This window comes from Carex rostrata, chromosome 4 (genome assembly GCF_964058835.1).
Source record: "Carex rostrata chromosome 4, lpCarRost1.2, whole genome shotgun sequence".
NCBI classification, from domain to species: Eukaryota; Viridiplantae; Streptophyta; class Magnoliopsida; order Poales; family Cyperaceae; genus Carex; species Carex rostrata.
Genome location: NC_135921.1, coordinates 2,305,884 through 2,319,249, shown reverse-complemented (window position 1 = coordinate 2,319,249; position 13,366 = coordinate 2,305,884). Strand labels below are relative to the sequence as shown.

Sequence of the window (13,366 nt, the reverse complement as noted above, 5' to 3'; positions counted from 1 at the left end):
CAGAGGTATGTTTGTTCTGTATTGATTTTTGGATCAGTTTTCTCTGTGTTGGTTTATTGTTATATGGATTTCTGAGTTTTACCAGTAACATGGCTCAGTTTACCTTTGCTATGGAGAAAACGATACACAAATCGGGCCCATGATGATTGGTAAAATTTGTGCCGTTGAGCAGCATGTTTGTGTCTCAGCGTCTGTTGCACCTCTGCCATTGATACTCTTGAGAAAATAATTCAATTTTAAAATGGATCACTTGCAACAGATCAAATAAGTAATACGTGGTCCCTTTGTTTTGGATCTCAAATAGTTCTGATTTATTATTGAAGAGTCTAGGAACAATTTTTAGCGAATAATTCTAAAAAGGGCAGGGGAAGGGGGGGGGGGGGGGGGGGGGGGGGGGGGGGGGGGCAAACACAAAATCAAATTTATAATTTATAAATAATTCAGCAAAATTTACATTCATAATTCTAAAATATTATAAACGATGGGTAAAATAATGAGGGCTCAAATGCCCTATTGCTTTACACTCCAATCGTAGTCCAACATCTTTATTTTTAATTTTATATTCACGTTAAAATAAGATTGGAGACCAAATTTTATATTTTTTAAAATAGGTACAAAATCACTATTTTTCAGAAAATTGTAGACTATCTGAAAACATTGATTGGTAAATCTAAAAAAAATAGCAAAAATATTCTCAAAAATATAAAATTTGGTCTCCAATTATATTTTAACGTGGACATCATGTTGAAAGGTTCGGATTGCCTATTTAAACTTAGAAATTGAAGATATAAAGATGTTGGAGTACGATTGAAGCATGAAGTAGTGGGAAATTTGAGCCCTCCTCGTAAAATAATATATCATTCGTAAAATTAGTCAAATTATATAAAAAAAAAATTTAATACAAATGTTGTATAGAGAACTAACCTTTGATCTAGTGTTAAGGCAATGCTTTCTATTTGGGCGGTTGCGGGTTCAAAAATCTGAAAATAACAATCTTTTGTGGATATTAATTAGTTGGATGACTTGACCTCCGACTTTTACTCTAAAAAAAAAATACAAATATTGTATGAAAACCTTGTAACTCTGATTATAAATAAATGTTAATTAGTATTATGTGTGTCCCTCATTTCACCATCTAATAACAAACATGATTTATTTGCCATATAATTTAGGTAAATAACCGATATAGAAAAAAATTGTATGTAAAAAATTTTTTTGGAGAGGCGGAGTCCTCACCTATGTGACCTATGTCAATCAAACCATATCCTGTGCATTAATTCAAAAGAGAATCTTTTGAGTTAATGAATTTAAGCCATCTTACACCTGCTTATAACTTAGGGCTTTTCAATATTAGTACAGATCTAATCTGTAAAAATCTTAAAACATATCGGACGGATAAAATTCATTAACTAAAAAGATTCCCTTTTGAGTTAACGCAGAGGATACGAATTCCCTAAAATTTGGGCCCCAGTTCAAATTGCACTATATAAAAATGGTTGATGGAAGCAATTTATTCATTTTCATTTTATTTTAAGGCATTCGGAATGCCTGAAGACAACGTCTTGCCAATTTTTCTAAGAAAAAAAAATTGGCCCAGACGCAAACAACGAAATTAACGGTCACAAAAATCATAACTGGGCCTCTCCTGCACCCGCTACAACCCCAAGAACCCAAATTCTATGACAAATAAATAAATAAATAAAATCACGAAACATAATTCGCATGGATTTTCTAGCGCAAACAATAATTTTGTGACTGACATGTGGGTCAAAGAGACCTAAAAGGCAAGTCAACTGTGTAAGATCTGTCCACGTAACCACGCTGTCAGTAAGTGACAGCATAAATCATACTCGAAAAATGAAACACAGAATCCTTCAATCCAGAAATCAATAAATCAACTTGTGGTCATCCTCTTCGTTGAAAAGTTCAAAATAATATGGAAGAAAATTTTACGAATAAAATAATAACGGTGAAGAAGAGAATTGATTCGCCAGCACGCCATGTGATGGGACCATACGTGCGGAATTCAATCTCCGTTCGTTCTAGAATCTACTGACCGTTGGATTCAAAATTCAGAATTTCAAAAAATCGTTTGCCGTTACGACTTTTACGAAACCGCTCCAGCACATCCAGTCCGAATTTCCTGCGGTCTCATTTGAACGAAAATTTTGTGTGCCTCATACTGAATGGTTGGACCCACCGTATATTTATATTGCATCAGTACATGTCAGAGATTGTTTACTCAGCAGTATAAATGGTAGTGCCACAAGAAATCTTGAGTCAATCACATTTTGTGTTGACCAACTAGATTCTGGACTTTAAACCTCAACTCTCTCTCACTTCCATTCAATCTAAGCTGAATATCGAACGAATTTTCTAGTTTCAAACTTTCAATTAAATCCAAACCCAATAGAGAGGTACAGAGATCCGAATTGTTCAATCGACCTCTATGGCTGCCACCGTGGAATCGCCCGTTAATTTGAAATCCGACGACGCACACCTACCGGAGCACAACCCCCATCCTACGGCTGAACCAAGGGACAACGTTGCTGCTCCGCCACCTCCTCCGTATGATCACCAATCGACGGCTCAGAAAGCACCAAATCTAACAGCTCGATCTCCTCCTTCGCCTCTTTCTCCAGCTGGTTCGAATCCGTATGTAGCTGCGGCGCAGTCCCCTCCACCATCAAAGAGTAATTATTGAATAAACTCTTTGTTACTCGCTGAATTTTGTTCTGATCTAGTTGATTTGAGCTCCAATTTGATGAATTATCAGAAACTATGGAAACTGTGAAGGGGGTGCTGTCTAAATGGGGAAAGAAGGTTGGTCAAGCGGCCAAGAAGACTGAGGTTCTCTCTAAAAGCACCTGGCAACATTGTGAGTTTTAATTATTCTGACATTTATAATTATAAATTACAAGTTTCCATTTTTTACCATTTACGTTTGTACTAAACATATTGGATATTGACATAATGAGGATTAGGGGTGGCAACAAATCAAACCGAATCGAACTTTCCCTAGTTTGAGTTTGGGTTTGAATAAGATTCGAATCGAACTGGGTTTGATTTGTTTCGAATCAAACTAATTTCGAATTGAATTAATTGCGAACCACACATTTTTCGAATCGAAGTCAATCGATTACGAACTACATTTTTTTTTTGGCAACCCTAGTTATACCAGTAGTTTATGCATTAGTTTTTTTCTCGCGGGACAAAATTCACACGGTTTCCTTTTACTTTTCATGAATTCACACTAATGAATTATGGGTTAGTTCAATATTTTCTTACCTTTTACGGTGCTAGATTGATTAAAATCACAGCATGGACCTAGTCAAATGGAACTTATTCCATTGTTAATTTATTAAGTTGCTGAAATAGTTTCCTATTATAAGTTACCATTATATTAACAATTTTGTGCTGTGATATAAGTTTGATTTCTGCATTATTAAAATTAATGGTTGAATCCATTAGTTGTATTATTTGAGATTCGAACCTAAATAGTTCGCAAATTAATTTCGAACGAATTATACCCAGTTTGAGTTTAATTTGAATAAGATTCGAACCGAATTGGGTTTGATTTGTTTCAAAACGAACTAATTTTGAATTGAACTAAACTCAAATCAAATTCAAATCGAATCACGAACTACGAATTTTTTTGCCACCGATGCTTTATTTGAATTTAACCCCACTATGAAATTAAATTGGTACAATATATGTTAGTTAAACATGGTAAAAGCTACAATGTGGTGAAAAATTAATAGTATGCTATTGCAACTGGTTACACCAATATGGCTTCATTAATAATTCTCAGAACAAAAGTAGGGTTGGGGCAAAGAGGTGGTGATAAAAATAGAAATTATTTGAAATATTGTTTTCCTTTACTAAAAATTAGCTATCGAAAACTGTCTATCTTTTTCCTGAAAAGGGGCAACTCTTCATTTTTTTCCTTGTATTCAAGGCAAAAGAGCAGTTTCCAATATAGGATGTCATGTAAATCAATGCTAAAATACTACAATATTTCAATTTTCTTATGTGTATTCTCTTAATTGTTTCACTGGCAACGATTAGCATAACAATTATGCATTTTAGCGGAGAGATTTGACAGATGGTAGGTCGCTAACAAAAATTGTACAATTTATATTTTTCTCCCTACTATCCTAGATAGCACCATAGTGGACAATTAACGGGAATGACGAACTTCTGATCTAATTTAGAACAATTAATTTTAAAGTCCAACCAGTTTCAGCTTTGCAACTTATAGTCCCTATTTTATTTTTTATTTAGTGCCTTTATTAAGACCATGATTATTTTAAAATAAGTATAGTGAAAATATTTCAATTTTTTATTTTAAAATATGATGCTCAATTAGTCGTAATTACTATTAGGTAATGTTAATTTAAATTCTAAATTTCTTATTTTAATATAGAAAATTGTTAAAGTTGATATTGCAATAGGACTTTGTGTTTTGTGATCTTTTTTGTAAGTATCATGGGAATAAATAAATGGGTATCTGAAACCAGTTTGCTGACATTTACTTTTTATGGGAATAAACTTTTGAAAACTAATTAAAGACCCTTTAAATACATGTCAGTACTATTGATGGCATATGTAGTCTTGGAATATTTTACTACTGAAGATGAAAATTTGTTTAAATGTAAATTTCAATTAGTGAAGCATAATAGAAACTGTGAAAAGATTATTCCTGCTTTTCATCAAGGTTATATTTTAAGTTGTTTTTTTTCTTAACCTCCATGGTGAATGGGTTATTTGACTGCCAAGGTACTAAAACTCTGTTAATTTTTCATCTCCACTCCAACTCATAATGTTGATCTTGTATTGCAATTTAGGATCCTGTTACTATTTTTCATAGAATAATGAAGAGAAAATCTGGATAAATACTTATAGTGTGCATGGAGTTCAAATTATTTTCAGATTACTCACAAACATACATTATTTTCTCTTTTCTTTATTCTTTTAATTCAGTGAAGACTGCCCCTAGCTTTGGTGATGCAGCAATGGGAAGAATTGCACAAGGAGCAAAAGTAGGTTATTTGATGCCACGCTCTGCTTTCTTTTAATAAAATATCAAAAGTATCGCATACCTCTCGGCAAAATGTTATATTGGTGGACAATTTTTAAGACTGCCGGAAATTGCCATGTATGTCCCTATGACTAAGATTACAGTACCCTTGCCTTACATGCCACCAAACTCCCTCAATTTATCTGATAATGGTATTACTTTTGTGTTATGATGTGACCAAGTTTTGACTATAGAAGAGTACTTTCCTTTGCACCAAGCAAGCAAATTTATGTTGTTATAGAACAAATTGTAAGAATCTTAAATATCTCTTAACTTCCTTTGAGCTTACAGTTAAGTTCTGTTTTTTGTGTGCATGTGAGAGCGATTGGTAATTTTGGATTATCTTATTTATATGAAAATTGAAACCTTATAGATACAATGTAGTGCTATTTCTGTATCTGTGTCTTTGATATATCGGTGATTTGTTTGGGCAATCTTGTTACTTCAAATTGTTGCTGGGACAGGATACAACAAAATCGAGTATATGAACAGCAATTTTTATTTTATATCCTCAATAGGTTATAGCTGAAGGTGGCCATGAGAAGATATTTCGGCAAACATTTAACGTCTCTTCCGAGGAGCAGCTGAGGAAAGTATACGCGTGTTATCTGTCCACATCAGCAGGGCCGGTGATGGGAATCTTGTACATATCCACGGCCAAGATTGCTTTCTGTAGTGACAGCCCCCTTTCATATAAGGTCGGGGACAAGACTGAATGGACCTATTATAAGGTTGGTATTATTCATACTTAAAATCTCTATTTGTTGGATAGGCATCAGATTGTGGGTCCATGTGATATATGCTACTATGATAGCACATGTCCAAACCATGCCGATACAGCCAATGGTTACAGCTCCTGCATGCTTTCACATTGCTAAATTCTTTTAGTTACAGAGAGTACTTGAGACATGATCATATTTTATAACTAGAGCTAACCTGCACATATTTATATTACTCCATTCGGTCATTAATCTATTGTAATTTTATTCTGTCAAGATACTGTATGCAATAATTTCTTAAACTGCGGGAAATAACTTGTTTTACAGACATAGCTTTTTTACTACTAAATAATGTGGAAAACATGCGAGGAAAATATTGTATTTGCACAAAACTCAAAATAATGCATCGTGTTGACTCAGTTTGAATATGGAAGTTTGGAGGTGCATATATGCGAAATTTCTTCCAGCTAAATTAATGAAGTGTTTCGTCTCACTTCCTTATTTTAACCTTCTATCTTAGTTACGGAATCAATAATGTGCTATCTAAACACAACTGTTTGATATGTTTCATATCATTCTAAACTTTTATTATTTTGATGAATATGTTTAGGTGGTGATTCCATTAGATAACCTGAAAGAGGCCAACCCGTCAGAGAGTCAGGTGAACAAAGGTGAGAAGTACATTCAGGTTATCTCTGTCGACAACCACGAATTTTGGTTCTTGGGATTTGTCAACTATGACAGTGCTGTGAGAAACCTTCAACGATCTTTAAATGGAACGCATGAATCACAACCAGAAATCAACTCCCCTCCCCCACCATATTCTCAACCGCAACCTCAAATGCAACCTCAACCGCAACCTCATTTGCAACCACAACCGCAACCTCAACCGCAAATGCAACCACCGCTACAATCACAGCTTGAACCGCAAATGAAATCCAAATCGGAACCAGAATTGCAACAGCAACAGAAGACCCAATCTCAACCGCAACCGCAATTGCAGTGATTTTTTCTCAGACTAGCTGTTGAAATCACATGTCGACTTTTGTTTATTGGTGTGAATGTGAATTGGTCCAGTGATTTTATATACTTGATTGGAGTTTATATTCTAAGAAGACTCTTTTTCTTGATTTTAAGTTCTACTGTAGTAATCCATCATTTTTTCTTCTTTTTTTTACTTTTGATGGTTTTTTTGTTTCTCATTATTTAATTGATATGGATTTTTCTAGTAACTTTGTATATCTCATCTTTCCTTATTTTTTTCCTTTCCATTTCTCCCTTTGTGAAAAACACAGTAATTAAGTTTCTTCATTGGATTGTTAACATTTTTCTTCATGGTCTGGATATTTCTTTATTTTGGTTAACTGAACTGATTTCAAAACAGTTCGGCTTCAATATCTTGTCTCAGTATCCAATACTTGAAATTTCAAGTGTCAGGGTTACTCTAAGAATTTTGTTGTTTGTATCTCTGCAAATTTATTCATTTATTTTTTTCCTTTTGTGTTTGCAGGGGAACCGAGATGAAAGTTTAAATAAATATTATTTGTGTACTACTGAAACTTATTTATCAGTACACATTTTGAGAAATACCCTCCTTTTATACAAAAATGTAGGGAATTTTTTTTTAATACTGTACATTTCATTATTAACAGTAAAAAAAATAAAAAAGAGCTGACTAGTCTAAAGTCACCATGTGCAGCTCTGCTACATGAAAGTCAGCCATAGTGGCCGAAATTTAACACTGTAATCAGCTGTTCAAGGGACATACAAATATGTGCAGAATAGACATAAAGTCAAAATGTTGGTAGCAGATAGGTCAGATAAGTTGAAAGAAATCATCAATTGTAATATTCATAGTCAAAGACATGTCTGTACTAGGCCAACTGCACAAAATTGACCCCATCAATTCTCTCTTCACTGGGTCTGGGTCTGGGTCTAGTACTCTCTACTTCTGGTAGCTGTTTCTGTTTGGGCCATTAGTGGAAGTTCTTCTTATTTTTTTTATTTGAGCATGTGGGCCATTTATAGAGTTGAATTTGGGTCAATGAAGGGGTGAAGGCGACCCATTAATCATTTTGATTCAGGAATTGTTGGGGAAATGGAAATACATAGTAACAGAAATTATAGCAACAGTCAATGTAGGTGTCTTTGATATTTTTTTTTTAAATATAGATGGGTCAAGCATCTTGACTTTAATATTTACAAAAATAAATCTTTTGTTAAATATACAAGGAAAGGATACATGCCATTTTCTCCAAGTGTATAACAAAACAAAAGACTTCTGGTATAACCAATCAAATAAAGAGAACAGTGTATGTAAAAGCTATAATCCTATCGATACTTGCATGTTCAGTAGCGTTGCCCTTTTGAACTGGCATGACTAGTGCTGAGACCAGTGTTTACATGAGTCTCTTATCATGTCATGTCCTGACTTATCGTGTCTTAATTTATTTCAAAAATATTGGGTGCGCACACAAATTGAGGACATCACATTGTTAGACGGGTATTGTTTTTGTTTTCTATGTGTCTTCGATGGTTTCAATTTAATTCAATTCATTTGTTGTTGGATAATTTCTTTTAACATAATTTTGAGAAAAATAATCCGAAAATTTAAAAAGTATATTCCCAAACTGAAAATTGGATAATTTTCAATAAATATTCTAAAAACAGAAAATTTCAAAAGATTAACCATAATTTTAATAAATTTATGACCTTTTGAATTTTGATTGTACACCACAAGTCGATGCCAAATTTTAAACACTAAACAGAACCATACTCAATTATATATGTTTCACATGATTTAACATTATTTACCGAGTGATTTTGTAACATATGGACCCACCTACAAACATTAGATGATTTTAATATTAACATGTAATGACCCACCATAACCTATTTAAAATTTATAGTTCATTCTGAGGTTTCAAATCATACTGAGTTTGTTAATTTAAAATAAGAAGATCTACATATGATGTTGGATACTGTTTCAAAATAAATGATGATAAGGTCGGTGTGGAAACCGAGCTGTCTCAATCCTAGCCTAGTTACAAATAAATAATTCATTATATTTAACTTAAAGATAATTTGATTTGATAAATCAGATATAAAGAAACGGTCGAAGGTCTTTCCACCGATCTCCATGCAAAGTTTGCTCTATGATAGGTCGCTATCAATTCCAACAGGAGTGGTTCGATGAGGCTCCACCAATTTGGTACTGTTTGAGCGTGACATGTGAAAAAAAATAATACTTTGATTTTTTTTTTTTTTTATAGGTTGCCATACTATCATCCATTATGGGTATGTTTAGATGAAACAAGGAAGAGAGGAATAATATAGCTAATTTTAAGTTTGAGAATAGTAGTCCAAAGTGTCGCGAGAGAGATCGAGAAAGTTCCTGCATGCAAGAATCACGTATGAGAAACATAAAAAACACAGTTCAGGTTAGTAGAATAGTGAGTTAACCCTAAACAAAAAATAGTGGATTGGTGCTATTTTTGAACCATCCAAACATCGAATTGCTCAAAAGAATAATTTTTAACAACCTCAAATCCACTTTACCAATTTCAATCTATATTAGGTTAAGAGTGAATTTTGTGAGAATCTTTTAAAGTTAAAATACTAGAGCCTCTTGTGCTCGATTTATAGGCCATGTGACTTCCTGTTGCGATTGTAAGGACTTGCCAGTTCTAAATTTGTAACATTTCTTACTGAATAAAAGAAAGACATGCTGAGAACAATGTACTTACATACTAAATTTTATATTTTTAGATAGGTTACTTTTAAATGGTCTAAAAGTTCTAGATCAAGTAATTTTTAACCTATTTAAAGATATAATACAAAAAAAAATGTAAAATTTGATCTTTATTTACATTTTTATATATGAACATCATGTTGATCCATAAATATTTGGACTTTGCATTCCATAGTACAAATCATTATGTACTATGCATAGTACCACACACTTTTTTTTATAAAAAAAAGGCTTTCTGCAAGACTGCAACATTGTTACAATTCTACAATTATGGTCTCAATAGATGATAGACAGCTACTCTTGAATCGAAGCAGAGTTGACCTGACCCACGTACGCCATGACCCGGGCCCATTTTCATTATCAACTCTATTATCCATTTGGGCTGAGGTTCTCTACCCATACTTTGGAGCTTCCTCTTTAGGCCTTTTAGTTTTGACTCCTACAATCCGGGCCCACACAGCCCTACCAACCCTATTTGGGACCATTTATTTCATCAAATTTTCATGGGTCCAGCTTGTATTAATCATTCCTGGTTCTTTTGTTAACCCCACTTTGTTAGGTGATCTGTTAGTGTTACCCACAAATATATATATATATATATATATAGAGTACGGCTAACGCGCTTCCTCTAGCATATGGGCCGAAATGCTTCCGGTGGAAAGTTGAAATTTCAAAATCCAAAAAGTCGATCTGAACCGTTCATCTTCTTCTCCATATTAATATCTGCTTGGAGACCAAATTTTACATTTTTCTGAAATTTTTTACTATTTATTAAGCCACTTTGAAAATTGTTGATCCAACGGTGGCTTACCAAACAGTAAAAATCAGAAGCTACCGTTGGATCAGCGATTTTCAAAATGGCTTAATAAATAGTAAAAAAATTCAGAAAAATGTAAAATTTGGTCTCCAAGCAGATATTAATATGGAGAAGAAGATGAACGGTTCAGATCGACTTTTTGGATTTTGAAATTTCAACTTTCCACCGGAAGCATTTCGGCCCATATGCTAGAGGAAGCGCGTTAGCCGTACTCTATATATATATATATATATAGAGGTTGGCTAAGATCAAAGTGGTAGTTCGTGAGCTTTGTAGCTACCAATTCATTTTTCAATTTTCAAAATTCAAAACGTCGATCCGAACCGTTCAAGTTGTTCTCTATATTAAAATGTGCTTGGAGACCAAATTTCACATTTTTCTGAATTTTTTTACTATTTATTAAGCCACTTTGACAATCGCTGATCCAACGGTGGCTTCTGATTTTACTGTTTTGTTAAGCCATCGTTGGATCAGCGATTTCAAAGTGGCTTAATAAATAGTAAACAAATTCAGAAAAATGTAAAATTTGGTCTCCAAACACATATTAATATGGAGAACAAGATGAACGGTTTGGATCGATCATTTGGACTTTAAAAATCAGAAAATGACTTGGTTGTACGGGACCTCACGAACAATCGATTGTATATTAGCCTACCTCTATATATATATATTTAAAAATAATGAACCTATACTATTAATTTATAACCAAAATTACTAACGACTGAGACTATATATATTACGGATCGATATGTACTGTGAATTCATATCTTTATTTTTCAAGTTTAAACCGTCAATCTGAACTATTAAACATAATTTCCTTATAAAAAATTTATAATTTTAAAAACCTTTTTACTATATTTTTAGATAGGTAGAAAATTATTTGATCTGAAAATGGATCATCAGAAAGTAGTGATTTTCTATCTATTTAAGAAATAGTAAAAAGAAAAATGTAAACTTTGATCTTTTAAGTACATTTTCACTCATTGTTAATATTATACTAATAGACCCTCATGTCTCCTGTATATTAATTAAAGCTAACTTTCTAGTGTGTGGGCGCGCTTGCTTGTGAGATTGTGCCATGCTAATTTTGAGGCAAAGTCATTATGTTTTTGCTAGCTTTACAGGATCATGAGGCTATATTCTTTTTGGCTCCATACAAGCATATAATAGTATTTAATTCTTTAGTAAGTAGGATTGTACTCATGCACTTTATTTATGGACAAAGTTAATCTGTGCAATGATGGTTATGTAATTATTTTATAAGATACATGGTAGATATTAAGAATTTACTCAAGTTAATAGATAATAAATTGTGATATAGTTTTAATTTCTATAATCTTTTATATTTCTTTATCTGGTAGTATTACGAAAATTAAAAAAGATCGATGATAATAAAATTTGGATCTCTGAAATTACATTTTTATTCCAATTAATTCGGATCATCATTTTTTGAAAAATATGACCTTCTTTATTTTTTTCTTAATTAACACATGAAATTACTAATACTATGTAAATTAAGATATTAACTTGACACCACATATTAATGATAAAGTATTTATTGTAGATATTAAGTGGATATTAGTCCTTCGATCAATGTCATTGGTTTGACTTGGAGTATTCTATCCCGTATGGTATCGCAAATAATACTCTTGGTGAGTAGGGGTGTCAATGTGTACGGTAAAGATCGAGTGTAACTAATTTTTTATTCGTACCCATTACAAATTGTCTTTATCTATACTTTATTCTTATCCGCTACAAATTATTTTATCCGTACTCTATCTTTATCTGTTATAGTTGTCAGATAACAAAACAATAGTACGTAAATAAGGGATAATACTCATATAATAATAATATTTATTATTTATTAAATAATATATTAAAACATATACATTTATTTCACACATATATAGTACTTAATTGAAAAACAAATTTGAATTATGCTAAGTACAAGTAAACCAATTAAAATACTCTTTTCAATGCTTATTAATATATATAATATATATAATTTTTATTTATAATTATCTGATCAGGTAACAGATACAAAATATGTTTTATCTGTACCCCTACCTGTTTAGATAACGAAAAAAAAAAATCCTTAACCATACCTATACCTGATAAGTTTACAGAAAAAAAAATTACCCATACCCGTCTTATCGGATTTTGTACGGGTCGAGTAAACAGATAACCACCGACGCCCCTATTAGTGAGTGGTAGAGAAAATTTAATATATTTTTTTATATATAAAGAGTAGATCTCAAATACCAGATGTCTTTCATGCTTTATTCGTGTCTTACATCTTTTAGTTTTTTTTTTTTTAATCCAAAAGAGACTACCAGGTGATTTACATGATACATCTTTATCTTTAATTTCAAAGCCTAAATAATTTATCCAAACCGCTCAACTTGATCTCCATATTACAATATGCTTGGAGACCAATTTTTTTTTTAATATAATTTTTTACTATTTTTTTAGATAGGTACAAAATTATTGTTTTTCATAAGATACTGAACCATCCAAAACAGTAATTTTGTACCTATATAAAAAAAATTAGTCTCAAACACATTTTAATATGGAGATCATGTTGAGTGGTTCAAAATCGACTCTTTGGAGTTTGAAAATCAAATAAAAATGTAGGGGGAATTTCATGTATACCCTTAAAAAACTTCAATATTACGTATTTCCCCCTCTAAATTTTGAAATTACGTATTTCCCCCTCTAAACTTCAAAAACTCACATATTTACCCATTTTATTGTCTTTTATATTAAAACTAATTCTAAATTTATAAAATACCTACTTTACCCTTCATTAAAAGTATGAAATGCCCCATTAAACTCAAATTTGAATCTGAAGGGTTCCTATACTGTCTAATCCGAGCGCATCGCAATAAGATTATTGCGTGTTCACTTCAAGATTCATGCTAATCTAGTCTACACGAATCTCAAAGCAATTTTGATCCGCATGCAACACATTAAAATATGTGCACATTGTTTCAATATCC

At 32.4% G+C, this 13,366-nt stretch overlaps 1 protein-coding gene across 1 annotated transcript; it reads left to right on the top strand.

Moving 5' to 3' along the window:
- Positions 1–2,329: 2,329 nt before the first annotated feature.
- LOC144552812 (GEM-like protein 1) lies at positions 2,330–6,929 on the top strand. The gene is made up of 5 exons (XM_078300803.1): positions 2,330–2,693; positions 2,777–2,878; positions 4,984–5,042; positions 5,599–5,811; positions 6,410–6,929. Exons 1-5 carry the CDS (start codon positions 2,450–2,452, stop codon positions 6,803–6,805), a joined length of 1,014 nt encoding a protein of 337 aa, XP_078156929.1. The 5' UTR covers positions 2,330–2,449; the 3' UTR covers positions 6,806–6,929.
- Positions 6,930–13,366: the final 6,437 nt, after the last annotated feature.